At 36.2% G+C, this 20064-nt stretch overlaps 1 protein-coding gene across 4 annotated transcripts in view; it reads left to right on the plus strand.

The window, feature by feature from the left end:
• The window catches only part of FGF12 (fibroblast growth factor 12), a 587755-nt gene that overhangs the window by 559339 nt on the left and 8352 nt on the right, over positions 1–20064 (plus strand). For all 4 annotated transcript variants that reach the window (XM_015132497.3, XM_077990640.1, XM_077990639.1 and 1 more), the window contains 1 exon segment: positions 6992–7190. In XM_015132497.3, coding sequence (XP_014987983.2) covers positions 6992–7190 — 199 coding nt within the window.

The raw sequence follows: 20064 nt of genomic DNA on the forward strand, positions 1-20064 counted from the left end.
AAAGCTCTTGGGAGCAAAAGCGGTTGTAAGTGAATCACATAACATTCTTTACCTTTCAAGAAATTTATTCTGAGCAGATGTCATACTAAAATGTAGAAGCCTTTAAAGTTACAATATCATAGTTGTCTGTGAAAAGAAATAATCTCAAATAATTTTATAGACCTCTGTAGTTATCAAAGAGCTTTCATATCTGTTAAATAATTTGATCATTACAAGACCCTGAGTCTGGATAGTAAACGTATCTTCAGTGTACAAGGGAGGAAGTTGAGGCTCAGAGAGGTTAACTGGCGTGCTAAAGGTCAAGTAGAAAATTGTCAGTGAATGACAAATCAGAAATTTAGATAATCCAAATGATTTTCCAGAAAATATTTACTGTTTATTTCTCCATGTGTCCTGGATGATTCTTTTTTCCTATTCTCTTCATTTGATGTCTTGATATAATTATTCTGTAGGACCTTGTAAGTGGTTACTTTTAACTTAGGCAGTTTTACAATCAATATTAGTAAACCAAACATGTAAGCATAAGCATTGTATAATATCATGGTCTGGAATGGAAAATAAGAAGGGGAACGTGTTAGTTGGAGACAGAATGGAAAATATTTTTTTCTTGAATAAGTTATGTGACCCACAATGTTATATTTTCATCTTGAACAAAATCTGCTTGCAACCTATAAGTGAATGGTTGTTATTTGTTATTAAAATTGCCATATATCATCAAGTAGGAAAAACTTGATATTGAAAGAAGGACAAAGATTTTGGGAAACAATGTTTGTCATTTTACTTAATCTTCAACACATTTTTAATGTGAGAGTTATTGCTCCCAGTTTAATGCAATAGAAAAAGAGATTTCTAACAAAATTCAATAGCATGCCCAAGTTCATCCAGGTAAAGGGACTGAGTCAGTACTGTCAATCAGTTCTATCCCATCACGTAATCTTTGCTCTTTCCCTGACTTAAATTATTGCCATATTTATTTAAACAAGGATAAACTGGGTGCTGAATTGCTTGGTTTCATAAAAAGCATTGAAGAGGATTATGTCCCTATGAACCAAAGCTCACATTGTCTACTATAGAAGCAAGAAAAACCATCATGCTTCAAGACAGAACACATTAAATACTAAAAGACATATCACATACTATGAGAAGCAAAAGGAAGGAAAGTTTGCTGTAACCCAAAGAGACTTGAAAGAGCACCTATTATGTCTCCCTTTGATAGAGAAATAGAGAGAACAGCTTGAGCAGAGCACAGCTTGAGCAGAGCACAGCTTGAGGGTTAGGAAGTGGGGGCATTGCAAGGAATTAGCGTTTGATGAAAACAATGTTGACAGTGGGAGTCAAACCTGAAAAGATATAGCATTTTATCCATATATTCATTCAAATCTCTAAGTTTCTGTCTATTTATCCTTCATTATGTTTATATCTTAAGGGGAATTCCATTCAGATGGGGGAGTGGGAAAGGCCAAAGATGACATAGTTAGAGGCTAGCTAGAGAGGAAAGGACTTTTCCTGGGCAGTGGCAGACCCTAAGAAGCCAGAAACTGTAGGATTTCAGTTGTCTAAGTGGTGGGAGAAGAAACAGGAAGAAATTCAGCGTTGAAGAGGAATCAAGGTAGAGTATGAAACTATGAAGTTGGGGTCAGGGAGAATTCAAGGGAGAGTAGGTTGGAATCCCATGGGATGGGGAGAGATTAGAAGGGGTCCTGAGTGATCCATGTTGGGCTTACATAGGGTTCCAGCGTTCATTCATCATCTGGATTAAAATGAGTTGGAGATTTTAACTTTTGAGGCAAGGCTAGGGTGGACAGGTGTTTGGAATGTGAACAAGAATTGGTCAAATATTGGCTTGATACCATGACAGAACAAAAACTCAGTTCTGCAAATGCTGCTAAAAGAGGGAGCACTCAAAAATAATTTGAGAACACTATCAAAATATTCATTTTCTGCTGAAGTCAAAGTCAGTGTAAGTTGAAGAATGGACAGATTTTGAAATAATAATTTTGAAAAATAGACCCATCATTTCACATGTCTATACATATGATATAGAATAGAACATGGGGGTGTTTCTAATTCAACAGATTTCTATAAGTTTGCTCTGATGCCTACATTGAATTGAGGGCTCAAGACTATAGGAAGAAGAAACACTCATGAGATGCAACATGACTACTGGTTATTCTTACAAAAGAAACAAAATCCTCCTTATTATACTGATCATTTACTCAGTATATGATCAGTCATTTTACTTAATCTTCAACACATTTTTAATGTGAGAATTATTGCTCCCAGTTTAATGTAATAGAAAAAGAGATTTCTAACAAAATTCAATAGCATGCCCAAGTTCATCCAGGTAAAGGGATTGAGTCAGTACTGTCAATCAGTTCTATCCCATCACGTGCATATAATTTGATTCAGTGCATATAATAGAAAGAATTCTATTATATGCACTGAACCAAAGTGGCTTAGGATTTTATCACCTTTGACCCCAAGCCTGCCTGTTTCCATTATACATTAGATTTTTTGTCAATCTGAACACACATTCTATAACCACAGAAACCCTTCTGAATATATCTGATTGCTAAGTCTTTGCCAAAAGCTTTAGATTATTTTTTAAATGTCTACATATTTGTAACCTGCCTTAGCTACTCCTATGGCACAGGTCCTGGATGTTGGATCGGATATAAACATGTGTGACAAAAGCAGAATTGAGTGCCTTGTTATAGAATTCATTGTATTTTTCCTGCTACCTGAAAACTCAATAATGATGAGTTGGAGGTTTTAAAATTCTAAACGTTTATAATACGCATCCATATGCATGCTTTTCCTTAAAATAACTCAATGTACGGTTGAAAATGTGAAATCCAGAGAGTTGTAATCACTTACCTAAAATCCACAGCTAATATGTGTGGAGCCAGAAGGAAAACCCTGATTGTTTTTTTACTCCACGTGTAGGGCTTTGATTTCTTATTACAAAAAAAAAGAGGTATAATAGCAAATATAATGTAAATTATTTGATGCCCAACTCCATATTGAAATTGGAACTGCACATATATTATGAAGGTTCTACTTAGAATGACTATCCAAGCTGGTTCAGTGTCATTAAGGTTTCCCTTCCAGTTTGTAGGGGAGCCTGGCTGTGTCCACACAAGTGCCTGCAGCAAACTTCTGCCATGTTTCCACCCAGAAATGTCTTGCCCGGGTCAGGTATTAATAGCTGCCTCATTTTCAGATTCTGACTGCATAGCCCTGTTGGAATTATACTGAATGGAAAACTCCACTTGGCTTTTCATTGCTGATTAGGACCTGGATGCTGTGTAAGAAATCCCCCGTTTGTCAATGTAGTAGTCCAAAGCCCAGTTCCTACCTAATGCTGTTCCTGGTTCAGGACCCTAGGACTCCAGCTCCTGCGCAGTATCTCTGACTTTTACTGTTCCGGGAGGGACTTTTAAACGAGTATGAAACAAACCTAAGAGTCATTATTTATTAAATGAGAGTGTTGTTTTTCTCATGTATAAATGACAATGTAGTAATTATACATCACTGATATGGTTTCTATAATAATGACTAAGGCTTGCTCAAATCAAGCTTGGAGTCGAAAGCAGGACTGCCTATGCAGTAGGAAAGCAATGTGTGGCACTGGAAGAAGTACTGAACCAGCAGCGAGGAGCCCGCTGTTCAACACAGGGTCTGGATCTGCCTCTAACTTCCTGTGACACTGGGGACAAATATTTCACTATCATGAACTTTCATTACCTTGTTAAATAAAGGCGCCAAATTGTACTGTCACTAAGCAGCACTAAGCAGCTTTGTATCTATCTTCAAATGTACATGTTTCTGTGATGTACGTTCATAAGAAGGTTTTATCACTATCTACATATATGACGATATGTACTTACACGAAACAGGAATTATTTATTCCCTAACTTCTTTATAAAGTCTGAAATCTCACACATAGAATGTATTTCTTGAACTTTCCAGAGTTCCTTAGCATAGCATCTAGGGTTAATACTATGTTTGTTAGTATTGGACTAGATCTAGGAAAAAAAAAAAAAGCTTTGGGATTACTTTAGTTTGTTTTTAAAAGAAAATGAACCTAAATCTGTACCTAAATTTAAGCATTTTAATAATACTTTATTAGTCCTAGAAGAAAACCAGAACTTAATATTATCACCTAAATTGAATCTGAATTAGTTTTATCCATTTTACTTGGCAGTGATTAAACTCTATCCTGGCAATATTGAGCCAAGGCCTTAAAAGAGCTGGTTTTCCTTCCCATGGGTTATCATGTAGCCCTGTGCTGCCAGGCAAGGAATGTGCAATAGTTTCGTTCCTTCCCTCACTTTCTTTAGTCACCTTGTTTATCTGATTTTCTTTTATTTGAGATATCAGTTGAATGCCATGTAATTTACATTTTTAAAGTTTATGCATGCTTTAGTGGTTTTTGGTACATTCAAAAAGTTTTGCAAACATCACCAGTATCTAATTCCAGAACATTTCATCCCTCCAACAAACAGTCACTCCACCCGTATATCCATCTCACCTCCTTCCCCAACCATTGATACTCACTACTCTACTCACTATCTCTGGATTTGCTTATTCTGGACATTTCATATAAATGGAATCATACAACATGTGGCCTTTTGTGTCTGGCTCCTGGCCCTTAACATAATGTGTATGAGGTTCATCCTTGTTGCCACATAAATCAGCATTTCATTCTCCTCTATAATTGAATGATATTACAATTGCATTCTGCAGAACTATCACACTATATTTATGCGTTCATCACTTGATAGATGTTTGGGTTGTTTCCACATTATGAATAATGTTACTATGAACATTTGTGCACAAGTTTTTGTGCAGACATGTTTTCATTACTCTTAGAACTAGACCTACAAGTAGAATTGTTGGATTGTGTGGCAACTGTGTGTTTCACCTTTTGAGGCACTGCCAACCTATTCTCCACAGCTTCTGCGTCATTTTACATTTCCACCAGCAATGTATGTGAGCTGCAGCTTTTCCACATCCTCACAAACACTTTACAATGTCCATTTTTAAATTATAGCCATTACAGTGGATGTGAAGTAGTATCTCATGGTCATTTGTTTCTTTGATTCTTAAGCTGGTAGTTCACTTACTTAAAACTGAAAGTACTCTAAGAAATCACATTTCAGTATTAATATAAACATAGTATTAATTTATTGCTACTCTTATTATTTTAGTATCTACAATCACCTTTCTACTCCAATTTTCTCTGGGGAGTGTTTTCTTGGACTTTTTTTGGGGGGAGTGGGGATTGGATAAATTTCGTTCTGTCACCCAAGCTGGAGTGTGGAGTGTAATCTCTGTTCACTGCAACATCCACCTCCCCTGTTCAAGTCATCCTCCCACCTCAGCATCCTGAGTAGCTGGAAATATAGGCATCCGCCATCACACCCGGCTAATTTTTGCATTTTTAGTAGAGATGGGGTTTCACCATGTTGGCCAGGCTAGTCTCGAACTCCTGACCTCAAATGATCTGCCTACCTCAGCCTCCCAAAGTGCTGGCATTACAGAGGTAAGCTACTGCACCCCAGCCTACTCCAGTTTTCTTAGTCTCATTTTTCTTAATCTGTAATGTTAGAACTATTCAAAAATAAGCTGGGTGCAGTGTACACACCTGTAGTTCCTGCTACTTGGGAGGCTGATGTGGGAGGATCTTCTGGGCCCAGGAGTTTGAGGCCAGCCTAGGCAACATAGCAAGACCCCATCTCTTACAAAAAGAAAAAGAAAAAAAAAAGAAGAGAGAGAGCACTCTCTACAAATAAAGAGATTAGCATGGGAGTATCACCTATAAGGACATGGTTTCAACCAACCCTATTCCTCTATTCATTAATAACTTAATTTCACATTTGCTTGCATTAAATCATGGGGGTCTCACATTGAAATTCTTCCAGTACATGGAGAGGAAGATGATGACTATGGTGAATATGTCTGACATGTAGGACTCTTGTTTAATTCAGCTGAAGAAGATGCAATAGCATTTGTGTTTCTTCTGCTTATCTCAGAAGGGGAGAAATTTCTTCCTTCCACAAAATAGATTTTGTTCATGTGACATGTTAGGATATGATTTTATTGTATTGATTTTTAAATCTCATCATAAGTCACTAAACAAGACTCAGGCAGAAAAGGTGAGCCTGAGAGGCGGTGATTATGAAGCAATAAATGTGAGCTCTGGCATTGACTCAGTAGTTTTGTAAATGTATATTTGAATTAATCATATAACCTTTTGGTTTTCTCACTTACCAAATGTTGGAGTTGAAGTACAGGATCTTACGGTTTCTTCTGAGACTAAAACTCTCATTCTGTGTTTCACTGAGATCAATAGTAATAGGAATTACTGTTAGTAATTTTCTTCAATATAATAGTAATTTTTTTCTATTACTTATTCCTGGGCTTTTTATCTGAGATTTTGATTACTAAGGAAAAAAATGTTTTAAGGAAATTAAAGAGGAAGTTACTGACATTAGGAAAAGTGGTGATTTTACTGACCAAGCTGTGGCTATGTAATATGTTTTTGTATATACAGAATAGTCTCTTCAAAAGCACCTTGTGTGCCTGTGTTTGCTGTGGTTATATTTGATTTTGATTTCCAGGATAAATTTTAGTTCCTTATTTACATGTTAAGGGCGAGTAAATGAGGAATGGCCAATGACTTTAGTTTACAAAACATATTGCTAGGATCAGAGCGCAGACTTGGCCACAGTCCTGAATGATTTTCACCTAGCTTCAAGCCTGAGCAAATTGTTATCACTGGGGTAAAGGTTGGCTAGAAAGGAAATCATGTTTTTTTATTTTGTATGATGAATCTTTATAACCAAAGGATAATAGAAACTATGTGTCATTGCCTTTCATTTGTTCTTAACAGAGGACATGGATTTCAAGCTTATTGGATTTCAGCGTTTGCTGATTCACCTTTAAATCATTCCTCTTTTTTGTGTCTTTTTTTTTTTTCCTACAGGATGTTTTCACTCCAGAATGCAAATTTAAGGAATCTGTGTTTGAAAACTACTATGTGATCTATTCTTCCACACTGTACCGCCAGCAAGAATCAGGCCGAGCTTGGTTTCTGGGACTCAATAAAGAAGGTCAAATTATGAAGGGGAACAGAGTGAAGAAAACCAAGCCCTCATCACATTTTGTACCGAAACCTATTGAAGGTATGAAACCAACTGACTGTCTTTGTTGGACCGTTATTTGTGTGTTGACATCAATTCTGCTCCTTGCCCTTGTGCTCCAGAGAGTGTGCCTGGAATGTAACAGATCAGAAGAAGGATTCAAAACAAATATTCAGAAAACACAATAGTATCTTATTTATTTATTTATTTATTTATTTATTTATTTATTTATTTATTTATTGAGACGGAGTCTTGCTCTGTCACCCAGGCTGTAATGCAATGGTGCAATCTCGGCTCACTGCAACCTCCACCGGGATTCAAGCAATTCTCCTGCCTCAGCCTCCGTAGTAACTGGGAATTTCTTCCTATTAAAAAAAAAAAAAAAGGAAAATTCTGTTACAAAGACTTGGCACTTGAAAAAATGCCTGAGTATAGAAGCTGGAAACATTTTGAAAGTAGAAAAGGAGTGGTAGTTACTATCTAGTATGTAATTTCCTCCTTTTCTAAACCTAATAATTTAATTTCTCAAGATCCACCCTTGAAAAACAAATGATAGTTTTATATTTACGGTATTACATTGCATCCTTCCCAGGTGAGCTTATCACCTTTCCGCTCATAATCATTTAATACTCTTACTCTGTTCATTTATTTCAAACTGACCATTAGAATAAACCTTTTTTTTCTTTCCCCTGAGGAAACCAATTTTTATCCTCATTTTATAGATGAAGAAATGTAATTTAAAGTAATTAAGTAACCAGTCCAAGACTGGTTGCTAGATAACCAGGGCTAGATAAATACAGAACTGGGATTGCAGTCTAAGAACCCTAATGTCAATGCCTATGTACGTAACCTCTGCGATGTATTGCCCTTCAATCTGAAGTAAGCCTATGTATATGCAAATACTCAGAAAAGTCAGTGATAGCAAAGCAGAAATGTTATACTATGATGCAACTTGAATAGTAAACTAGTTTTAAACCATGCAAAATTGAGGCAGGTATACATGATATGATGAGAAACACTCATATTTGTAAACAATCAGAAAAAACAGCTAATGGAATGCCATATTCAAGCTAGCCAAGAAAGAATTAACAATGCATCACTTCTTTTCTGGTAAATTCTAACAAGTTTTATTTCCTACTCAGTAAAAAAATTTGGACTAGATGATTCCTAAAGTTCTCTGGCAATGACATTGTATGGCAGTCTTTATAAGCCCTTTACTGTAAAATCATGTTCTTTCATTGAACCTAGCATAGAATTTACATGTAAAAATGGTCTAAACATATTTTGTTTATCTAATTATTGAATAAACAAGTTAGAGCTTTATGAGCTATTTCCATTATTTGTGATTTTTTTTTAAAATGAGGGAATAGGATGAAAGGCATCCTAGCTATAACTTATCTTTAAATAGATTTTAGGCCAGACACGGCGGCTCACACCTGTATTCCCAGCAATTTGGGAAGTCGAGGCAGGTGAATCACTTGAGGCCAGGAGTTCAAGGCCAGCCTGGCCAACATGACGAAACCTCGTCACTACTAAAAAATACGAAAATTAGCCAGGTATGGTGGTACACACCTGTAATCCCCACTACTTGGGAGGCTGAGGCAGGAGAATCCCTTTCAACCCAGGGAGGCGGATTTTGCCAGGAGTTGAGATTGTGCCACTGCTCTCCAGCCTTGGCAACAGAGAAAGACTCTGTCCCAAAAATAAGTGAATAAATAAATAAATAAAGTTTTTGATAATATTTTTCCGTAGGGCAGGTATAAAGCACATAACTAGATGATACTTCTAGGAAACGATTAGAAAATGATAGCTCCATAAGAGATTAGCTACCTTGCTGCTAATAGGTTCACCAAAAAAATTATTGACTATTTTATTTGTAATGTTTAAAGGCATTTTTGTAACCCTGTAAGCCCAGTGCTAATACTGTCAGCATCCTAACAGAGTCCAGACTGCACGGTAAATGAGCCCTTCGTTTGTGAGGGGAATTGACCTCTGATGGAGGAAAAGCCAAAGTAGGTTTTTTTTAGTTTTGGGTTTTGCTTTTTTGTTTGTTTGTTTGTTTACTGCTTATTTGTTTTTCAAATGTGTCTGCCTTTATACCAGTCCTGCTGGTGTTTTCTTCTGAATGTCAGGATTCCCAAAATTAAGCTCTGCCAGTTTGAGGGTGGTTAAGTCCTACACTGATAACACAATAATAATTACCCACCAGCCCATTTCCCTTCACTCTTTCACATCTCATCCTGTGTTTAGAGAACAGGAGTGTTAATGAGGGGTTTCAGGGTCACCTATTCTGATAGACTGACTTGATATTTAAGCACATTACTATGTACATTGCACATAAACCTCTACTTACATGGGTCCCCTCCCCTGGCATTTTGGACAACAGCAGAGGCTTCCTGATTCTCAATTCTGCCCTTTCAGAGTATTGTTCAAAGCACAGATAAGTAACTCCCCCAGATGTAAAGTGTTTTAGTTGTGACCTCCCCCTTTAGCATTAGATACAGCAGCCAAATACTCTGACAAAGAACAAAATACAGTCTTCTCCTTTTCTCCTCCCTCCTCCTTCAAGAAGCACATTACTCAGCTCCTGCAGGTGACTGAGTATTCAGGATCTGGTTCTTACCTTCTGGAAAAAAAAAAAAAAAAAAAAAAAATCTGTGTACTTTGCAAAGATTTAAGCTTCAAGAGCTGAGTCCCGGAGAGATAAATATATCTGCAAATAAGATCACTAAGGATCAATTGAGAGCCATCTGTAGAGAAGTATTAAACTTGGAATAAAGGAATATTGATTTATTTCTCCTAATTTATTTTGTAGTGGGGAGACAGTGCTAACACGCACACACACACACACATACGCACACACACTTGGGCATATACATGTTATCCATTTTCTTTGTTAGAACTGGTGCTTTAAGCTCATAGAATCTGATTTAAGTCTCAGAAGAATGTAAACTGCTGTTTCCCAAACATCAGTATCAGAACCATCTGTAGTGTTCTTAGAAGCTAACAGCTTCTCAAACCAAATCTCCAAAGTGATCTGATGTGTTAAACCTAGGTATGACCTAGGACTCTAAAGGTTTAAAACCCTGTCCGGGTGATTTCTGATGGCATTGAGTTTGAGATGTGGTGTTCTGAATTTGGTGTTTCTAAGCTCCTTTTGGTCAAATCTGGCCATGGATGATTTAAATTTATTCATATCATTGTGATCAATATATTGGACTAAATCTAATGTAATATAAATTGTCTCTTTGACATGAAATTTAGTATATTATGTATGTTACATTTTTACATTCCCTACTACTATTAAGACAGGTATATTTTAGTGCAGGGTTAAATTACTATATGAAGTTAGTAGAGGTAGTACCAATTATTTTATTAAAGTGACCTTCTAGAGCAACCCAATGAAAATCAAGTAACCAAGAATACAGAAGTGTCTAATTCTTTGGGTCAAAATTTGGCAATGATTTGCTAAGCAATTTTTGTTTGAATGAAAGCAAGTGTGTTAGAGAAGTCAAGAAACAGAATGGCTACTCCATAGGCAGAGCAGCCTTGCTAAGTAATTTTGAGAAAATAATTTATCTCCTTCCACCTCAGTCATCTCTGAAGATAAAGTCTATTACAAATTCCACCTGCTTCTAAGGAATAATATGAAAATTAGACATTGTAGAAAGTTGGATTTCTCAAGAGAATTCCATCAGATCAAACATGAAGTGCCTTTTTCATTTTATCTTAGAAAATAGACATTATCTTATTGTGTTTTGTATTGGAAAAATGCTGTGAGATGTGGCATTGCGTTAGAAATTAAAGGCAATGAAAATGGAATCTGGAAGGAAAATAATAATCCCTTCAAAACTACATAATAAGACACCAAAGAACAGAGCAAATCAGGAGTCCTGATGTTATAAAGCTCCAACTGGTAGGACACTAATGCCAAATTTGGTATTTTTATTTCAATAAACTGGAAATAGAAATAAATGTCTTGGTTCTCTTTTGGACCCAACCATACTAAAAGACAAAAGCAGAAAGATGGAGCAAAAAAGAACCTCTCTGCCAGTAATTGTTTTAATTACAGAAAGGATAATAGCTGCAACTCTTTCTTTTGCGTTTTGGATTTCTGCCAGCCTGTGATACTCCTGCAAACCATTGTAACTTTTTCAAACTAGCTTTTTCTGGTTTTTGAATGTAGTCTTTAATACAACCCTCCTACCTCTTCCCCACACATTCTTCCTCTTTCTCTCTCTCTGTTCCTCATGCAAATATTGCTTTTTCTTTCTTTCTAAATGAACATATAGATGCTTTTGTTCACAACATCTCTTAACTCATTATAGTAAATATGTATAGCACAGTGAATGCATTTCTAAGGCAATGCATTTCTTCCAAACCAGCACTTAAAATTCTCCTACAGTTCCAAAAGGATTCCATGTAACATTAATTAAGGTGTGAAATTGCTTTATTTAAATTACCCACACCCTTCTATGATCTGCTATTAAGACAATTAAATACCTTCAATGGTGCATTAACTAACACAGCAGTGTAACCTTTTAGCTTCTTGGAAATTACAGAGGACCAAGGAAAATTCAATTAAATTTGTAGTAATAAAATGATTAATCATATTTAACTTGTCTTTGATGGTAACTAGTAGTCGATAGGGGTTTTTTATAGAGTTTAAAATTTTAGTTTCATTAAAAACAGAAGTTAAATTGTTTTTATTTGGAAAACAGAATTTGTCAGAACAACTACAGTGTTCCCACACACAGACTGTTCAACTCTCCACTACAGAGTGACATTGACACTGAAAAATTAATACCTGCTACTCCTCATTACTATTAGTACTCTCAAATTTCAAAGGATCTGTCAAGAATACAGCAACAATATAAAGTGATGATTAATAGCAGCTATACTACCTTATATTCCATTTGAATGGCATATTGTCATTTCAACATGCTTTCTGAACCAGAGTATCATTTAATAGCCACTAAATCATTGGAAGTATGAAGGTTAAGATTTACTATCCCTGTTTTAAACACGAGGAAGATGTCATTTCTAGAGGTTAACTCACTCAAGTGTATACAGTTAGAAAGAAGCAAAACCAGAACTGTTACCTTGTAACTTCAGATGTCATGCTTTTCCTACTATAAATGTGATGTGATGTGATTTTGTGTGTGTGTGTAAATAGGCGTTGTCATTCCTTAAAGTCATTCAGTTTAGTTACTTAATCAGTTGTGTCTGTGTGCGTGTATTTGTGTGTAACTTCTTATGAATTAGAATCTGCAGAGTTAAGACATAGATACAAATATGTATTCTTAGAAGACCCAGGTATATCTCATGGAAGAATTAAGGACAGCAACTCTACAAGTTGATTGTGCATCAGAATTACCTAGAGAGCCCACTAAAGCATAGATTGCTAGGCCTCATCTCCTGAATTCTTAATTCTGTGGGTTTGAGTTGGCCAAATAATTTGCATTTCTTAATGTTGTTGCTGTTGGTGGTGGTGATTAGGGGTTATGCCTTGAGAATCACTAAGTTTGGGGAACCGTCTGATGCAATGATCCTCAGAATCTCTTTCCTTCCTAGACTCTGTAATGTACCAAATATACAAGGAAAGGTAAGGGTGGTCGTCAACTTTCTTGGTTTATTTTCTTTTTCATTTATTTTTCTTATTTCTGTGAAGATGAGGCTTATTAATTGATTATTCAAATATCACTGAACTAAAGGAGCTTGATAAATACTCTCCACCGTATAGTATTCCTTGCTCCCTTTGTGTCAGAGTCATCTATTTTATGTTTATATTGGTCAATTTCAGGGAACTCAGTCCCAAGTTTAGGACCTTAGAGAAAGTAAAGATTCACTGACTTTAAAGGTAAAAGAAAAATCAACTTTACTCCAACCAAAGACTTCTTCAGTTAGTCACTGTAGCATAGTAGATAGGAATATTCATTTGGAAAGTAACTATGAAACACCTACTAATAGGATCTTTCACTGTACTAATGGGGACGCAGTGGTACTCAAGGAAAGACAATTTTGACTTGATAGTGTTTATGTCTGAAAATGGGTAAAAAATACACAATTAAAAATAAGCAGGCATTTTAAAACATCACTAGAGATTAGTTCCAAGAAAAAAAAAAGTGGGACTGTATTTAAAAGGATGATGAAGGTAAACTTTTTAGGGAAGATGACATAAATGACATTTGAACAGTAATCTGAGTGAAATTTAGTAGTAAACCATGCAAAGATGTGGTACAAGGTTTTTGCAGGCAAAACTGACAGATTCCAAAGGCTGTTATAGAATCTGAGCATGTCTAATAATGAGCAAGAAAGCCAATGTGACTAGAATGGATTAAAGAAATGGAAGGTAGAAGAGGAACTTAGAGGGAAAGCAAAGACCGTATAATTTGAGGGCTTGTAACCACCTTCAGGACTTTAGATTTTATGGTTAATGTGATGTGGATTCATTATAGATTTTGAGCAGAATTGCAGAGAAATCAGCCAGGATCTTAAGCGAGATAATATCAGCTTGGACTCCAGGGTTTTATAACTAGAGGTGGAGAGAATGACTTTGAACTTATTTTGAAGTTAAACCTGAAGGAGCATGCTAATGGATTGGATGTAGGTGGTTAGATAAAGAGAGAAATCAGAGATGACTTTTAGGTGTTAGGCATGATCAACTGGGCGAATAATGGGTCTGCGTGCTGAAATGTGTACACACACGCACACACGCACACACACACACACACACACCTTAAATATGACATTTTTAAAATCACTTCTAATCCCCTAGTACTGGTTATTACAATGCAGACACTACTGACATTTTGGGACTTTGGGTTGTAGAATTACTTGTTGTGAGGCACGTCCCTGTGCATTGGAGGATAGTTAGCAACATCTATAGCCTCTGTGTTCGGGATACCAATAGCAAATCATCCTCTCTAGTGGTGACAGACGCGTCTCAGATATTACCAAAGATTCGCCGAAGGCAAATTCACCGCCGCTTGACAACCACCGCGCTGGGTTCTATGACGCTTTTCAAACGCGGAGACTGTCTTGTTTGGAAAAATTATTCCCTTGTGTGGAACTTTCTCACATTATAGAACATTAGTAATACCACCCTGACCCTCATCACTATAGTTGTGACAAGAAATGGGGAGAACACTTGCCTGGTTTCTTCACACTGCTAAGCAAATGAATGTAGCTGCTGGCTGACTCCTGGGGAACACTAACATTTATTGGAAAGGGAGGCTCCTGCAAAGGAGAATAAAATAGAGTAGCCAGTGATTTAGCAGAAAGACTAGGCTACTTTGATTGATGTTCCAGAAGCCAAGTGAAAACATCTTGTCAAAAAGGAGGAAATAATTAACTGTATCCAACACTGCTGGAGTGTCTAGCAAGTTGCTAAATGAGAACTGATCATTGCTTTTGTAACTCGTGGTCAGTAGTGACGTGACATGAGAGATTTGAGTGAAACGGAAAAAAGTCTGACTGGAAAGAATTAAATAATAACTGGAGGCAAAGAAAAGAAGAAGATAATACTGAATATGAAAGTTCTTTTGAGAACTTCTGCTATAAAAAGGAAGTAGAGAAATGAGGAGGGAGTTGGTGAGAAACATGACAGTTATATGGTAGGGTTATTTGTTTTTAAAGCTATTTCATATATTTATATACTGATGGGAACAATCTGGGATAAGCCGAAATTGGGATTACAGGAGAGAAGGACACCAAAGAACACTGAGTAAAAGGGCTGGGATTGAGTGCACCGTGGCGCTCTAGATTTAGATAAGAACAGGACAGTGCAAGCATTTTAACAAGCAGGAGTCAGAACATGTGAGGGTAGATGTGCATAGGTTGATAATTCTTTGCCATGGAAACGTTTCTCATCTGATTTTCCTTTCTAAGTGAAATATAAAGTCAGATAGTATATTGTCTTGGAAAATAAAGAAAGAGGAAGAATTAGAAGGAGAGAGGGAGAAAGAAAGAGAGAAAGAAGGAAGAAAGAAAGGAGAGAGAAAGAAAGGAGAAGAATGAGAAGAAAAAGAAGAGAGAGAAAGAAAGGAGAAAGAAGAAAAAAAGAAAAGAGAGAAAGAAAAGAGAAGAATGAGAAGAGAAAGAAGAAAGAAAAAGAAAGAAAGGAGGGAAGAAAGGAAGGAAAGAACGAACGAATGAACAGAAAGAAAAAGAAAGGAAAGAAAGAAAGAAAAGAAAGAAAGAAAGAAAAGAAAAGAAAGAAAATGAAAAGCAGGCAGGCCTATTTCCTGAGTCTGTGAGAGAAAGAAAGAAAAGAGAAGAATGAGAAGAGAAAGAAGAAAGAAAGAAAAAGAAAGGAGGGAAGAAAGGAAGGAAAGAAAGAACGAATGAAAAGAAAGAAACAAACAAACAAACAAAAGAAAGAAAGAGAAAGAAAGAAAGAAAGAAAGAAAAGAAAGAAAATGAAAAGCAGGCAGGCCTATTTCCTGAGTCTGTGGAGGGGCTGAGGTGGTATTGGAAGCTTGAGGTGCAAGGAGCAGGTGTGAAATAAGTCACTGAGAAGAATGAGAGAGCGGATTGACCAGAAAGATGTAGTAGAATTCCAGAAAGTATTGTGTACCACCACCATGAGGTTTGGGGTCAAGATTTTGCCTTAAGACCAGTCAACACAGTTTTATGTTTTTCAACATATTTAGACATACTCAACTGTTAGGCTATCAGCTTAGAGCAGGGGCACCAGGGTTACTCTCACATGGATTTTAAAGCTGACTGCCCTGTATTGCTTTATTACTTTGGACAAGCTACCCTCTTTGTTTTTCAGTTTACTCAACTGCAAAACAGGCCACTAAAAGTATCTATTTTTAGGGTCATTTAAAAAACTGTTTGTTTGTATAATGTGCAGGCATATAGTAAGTGCTCAGTTAATGTTAGATATTATTATGAAGATGGCTACTGCTTAATAAGAGAGTACCCATAGGATGGTACTTGGCACCTGGTTTATTATAGCTGTGTGCTTTATAAATAACAGCAATGCCCAAGATTTTACTTTTTTCATACTTTTAACACAGTCATTGTTTCACTGTAATTTTTTCAGAAGAAATTTATAACTCAAATAGAAGGTATTGTTGAATGCTAAAAGTTGTAAATAGGGAAATCTGAGCCACCACGATGGCAAGGAAAGCCTGCATATTCTGATAACTGCATTCGCAACACAGGCACCAGCGAAAAGAATATAATAGAAAAATATCAAATAGAAAGCTTGCCCTGGAAAAAAATCCATACCTAATCCTACAAAGAGAAAATGGATTTTTTTTGACAATACTTCAAAGCTCAGTGATATATATTTCACATTTCTCCTTTTCTAAAAGTGTAATTATTCACTTTAAAATGAAGCAAGAACTAAATAAATAGAACAAATACCATATATCACCACAAAGTCAATATATTATGGTCTGGTTCTGAGCAAGTATTGCATGTTATTTGTATTCCCAGAACGGCAGGGCTTTCCGTGGCTACAAGGTCAGTGCGTGGTCGGACAGCTGTTAAAATCAAAACCTGCACTGTGCTGGGTCACCTGGTAACTACTGTCTATCTCCCAAGTGCATTCTGCTGACATTCAAGGGTTAAACTGGCGATTGCTAGTAAACACTGTACTTTGAAGTAGCACATACTGTGAGCTGTGTTATTAGAAACCCTTGCTTGTCCTTGTGTCTAAAAATAAGGAGGAACACTCTCGCACCAAATCTCTACCTTATTTTCACTCAGAAAGCCGGGTTGAATCTCTCCGTTTCAATCTACGATAGCTCCAGAAAAGTCAAAAGCATGAATAGAAAGAAACATTAAGAAGAAGGAAGAAAATGGAAATGTAAATCAGAATAGAGGAAAAATAAGAAGAAAAGCAGTGAAATAAGACTGTGCTTTGATTTGAAGAAAGAGTACTGAAGAACCAAAAGGAAATGCTTTCTCTTCAAAACATTATCTCATTTTACCATTCGTCCAAAACTATTATGATGACACATGCGTTAGAGGAACAATGATATTTTCTCTCAGAAATATCCTGGGGTCGGGGGAAGCAAATATTTATTTTCCTACTCTATGTACTTGACAAATGAATAGAAACAGGGCAAGCAGCTTGATCAAGGACAACCCGGAAAAGCCAGGTGAAAGCGAAATAACATTGTTTATCATGCAGGCCTTGCATCTTTAGGACACTGAACATTCTTGAAATTTGGGTACTGAAAGTGTGTTGGAAAAATAGTATCAAGTGCAATCAGAAAGAAACAAAGTTTAAAATCAGTCTTATGTTAAGTACTATCTATAATATCATACCTGCTGAAAATAAAATCTGTATCACAAGTGTAGCCCCAAGATCCTGAGTGAGACATGTTAACCAGTAACATCCCACATTGTCTAAATTAGAGGATTTGTTTCAAATTTCATATGGGAAGTGCCACTGAATCTGAGTTTTTGTGAAACACGATTGGGGAACTGGGAAGACAAGAACGATAGGAAGTTTCTATTTGTTTGTTTTGTTTTTGCGTTATTTCCAGTCTAGAAATAACTGCTTATCATAAGAACTAAAATATCAAATTTTGTTCTCATAGTTGAAGTAGGCTCCAATGCATAACACAGAGGAAGCAGGAAAAAAAATTTCAAGAAAAAAAAGAGATTTAAAAAAATTCTAGCACCTCCTAAAGCACAGTGGATCTATTCCTGGTGAAATAATATTGCTCATTATAACAGAAAGAGGTGAAAAAAGTCCCTCTTGAAATACATTGCACTTTGAACTACCACAAATCAGGGGACTAGGAATCTTTCTGGTTAATAATAAGGGTCCGATTATTAGAAGGGAACCTTAATCTGGCATAGGATAAGAATAATTTGAGAACCACAGTTTAAGAGTTGTAGAATTTATGTAGCTATTGAAGATCAGAGCCTAGACAGTTCTCTGGACATACTTGTTAAAGGTTTCCACTCATTGCTTAATAGCATGTGATTAGAAATTAATAGCAGAACTCCAAATTCTAGTACTGATATTTATATAAGATCATGAATACATTTTACTATAAAGTACATGTGATTCCCATTTTCTATGTGATATTAGTAATTCTTCATACTTGTTCATAGCCAAAAAGCCAGAAGCAATGATACTAGTAATTCTTAATTTATTTTTTGTTTGTTTAGGCTTCTTAAATAAAGCTCCCCCTAAAACAAAAGAACATGTTTTAGAATGCCCAAATGAACCCCACCTTTCAATTGCATTCGGAATTATGGTACTTGGAAGGGGTATATTAGATAGGCAGTGGGCCCTATACACGTAATGGGTCTTCAACTAGATTTATTCCTACCAAATTGTGATTGTGTTTGCAAAGCACCAGAACAACTCATCAAAGTTTCAAATGCTGCCAGCCATTCCTTACAGAGTTCATCCAGTGAGATTCAGTTTGAATGATTTTTCTTGACTATACTGACTAGTTGTATCCATATCATGTAAACGTAGACATTTTTCTACATAAAAGAATTAATAGATTTTTCTTTATACGCTCATGTCTGATGGACATTAACTCTTCATTTACTATTATATCACTTAATTAACTAAGTATATTAACTCTTCATTTACCATCATATTGAGGCTGATATATATGATGTTCATGGTTTAAATTTTCTGGCCTGGAATTCAGCAAGGTCTGACACCAACTAGCCTTATCCTTCTTATTTGTCATCACCTCCCTGTTTTACCCAGTCTGGTAGTGTTTATTTTTGTACTTACAGCACATCTGAATTAGGACTAGCTACATTGTATGTGCTCAGTGGCCACATATGGCTAAATGGATGCTATACTAGGCAGCACAGTCCTAGAATATTTTCATCAGATTCCTCTATCCTTTTCCTCACCCTGTACCTCCTCAATTATATCTCAACTCTCTCTTCTTTAATACAGTTCTAAAACTAAGGTTTTTGATTTTTGGGGAATTGCTGGTTCTTCCTATGCCAATAGAATACCTCTGGCTTTAATAGTCACTTCTTATACCTTATACTCAGGACAATTCAGGACAAGTTGTTTGTGTGTTTGCTTTTTATTTGTGGTAAAATATGATGATACAAAATTTACCATTTTAATCATTTTTAATTATATATTTCATTGCCGTTAAGTACATTCACATTGTTGTGCAAACATCACCATCATCCAACTCCAGAACTTTTTCATCTTCCCCAGCTGAAACTCTGTGCTCATTAAATGTGAAATCCCCATTCTCCCCCAGCCCCTGGCAAATACTGTTCTATTTTCTGCCTCTGTGAACTTGACTACTCTAGGTATCTCACAGAAGTGGAATCACGCAATATTTGGCCCCTGGTAACTGGCTTATTTCACCTAGCACAGTTTCTTCAAGGTTCATTCATGTTGTGGTATTTGTCAGAATTTTGTTTTTAAGGCTGAATAATATTTCATTATATGTATAGGCCTCATTATATTTACCCATTCATTTGTCAATGGACATTTTGGTGCTTCCATCTTTTGGCTAGAGTGAATAATCCTTCTATGGACATGGATGTACAGATAGATGCTGGGGTCCCTGCTTTCATTTATTTTGAGTGGACACCTACAGGTGGAATTGATGGATCCTATGGTACATCCATATTTAATTTTTTGAGGAGTCACCATTTCATTTTCCACAGTGGCTGCACCAATTTACACTGAAGTAGAAATGCATAAGGGTTTCAATTTCTCCACAAACTCTTGTTACTTTCTTTTTTGATTTTTTTATAACAGCCGTACATTTTCTTTTATTACCATTTCCGAATGACTTTAGGAATATTTACTGAAGTTAAGGCCAACTTAAATCTTGATTAACATACAGACGGAAGAATTCAAACACTGATATGTCAGTCATTTTACATTGTTTATTGAATAAATTATGGTATTCCTGATTTTATTCAAAACTCTTAACTAGGACCT

This window comes from Macaca mulatta, chromosome 2 (genome assembly GCF_049350105.2).
Source record: "Macaca mulatta isolate MMU2019108-1 chromosome 2, T2T-MMU8v2.0, whole genome shotgun sequence".
In the NCBI taxonomy this organism is placed as follows: Eukaryota; Metazoa; Chordata; class Mammalia; order Primates; family Cercopithecidae; genus Macaca; species Macaca mulatta.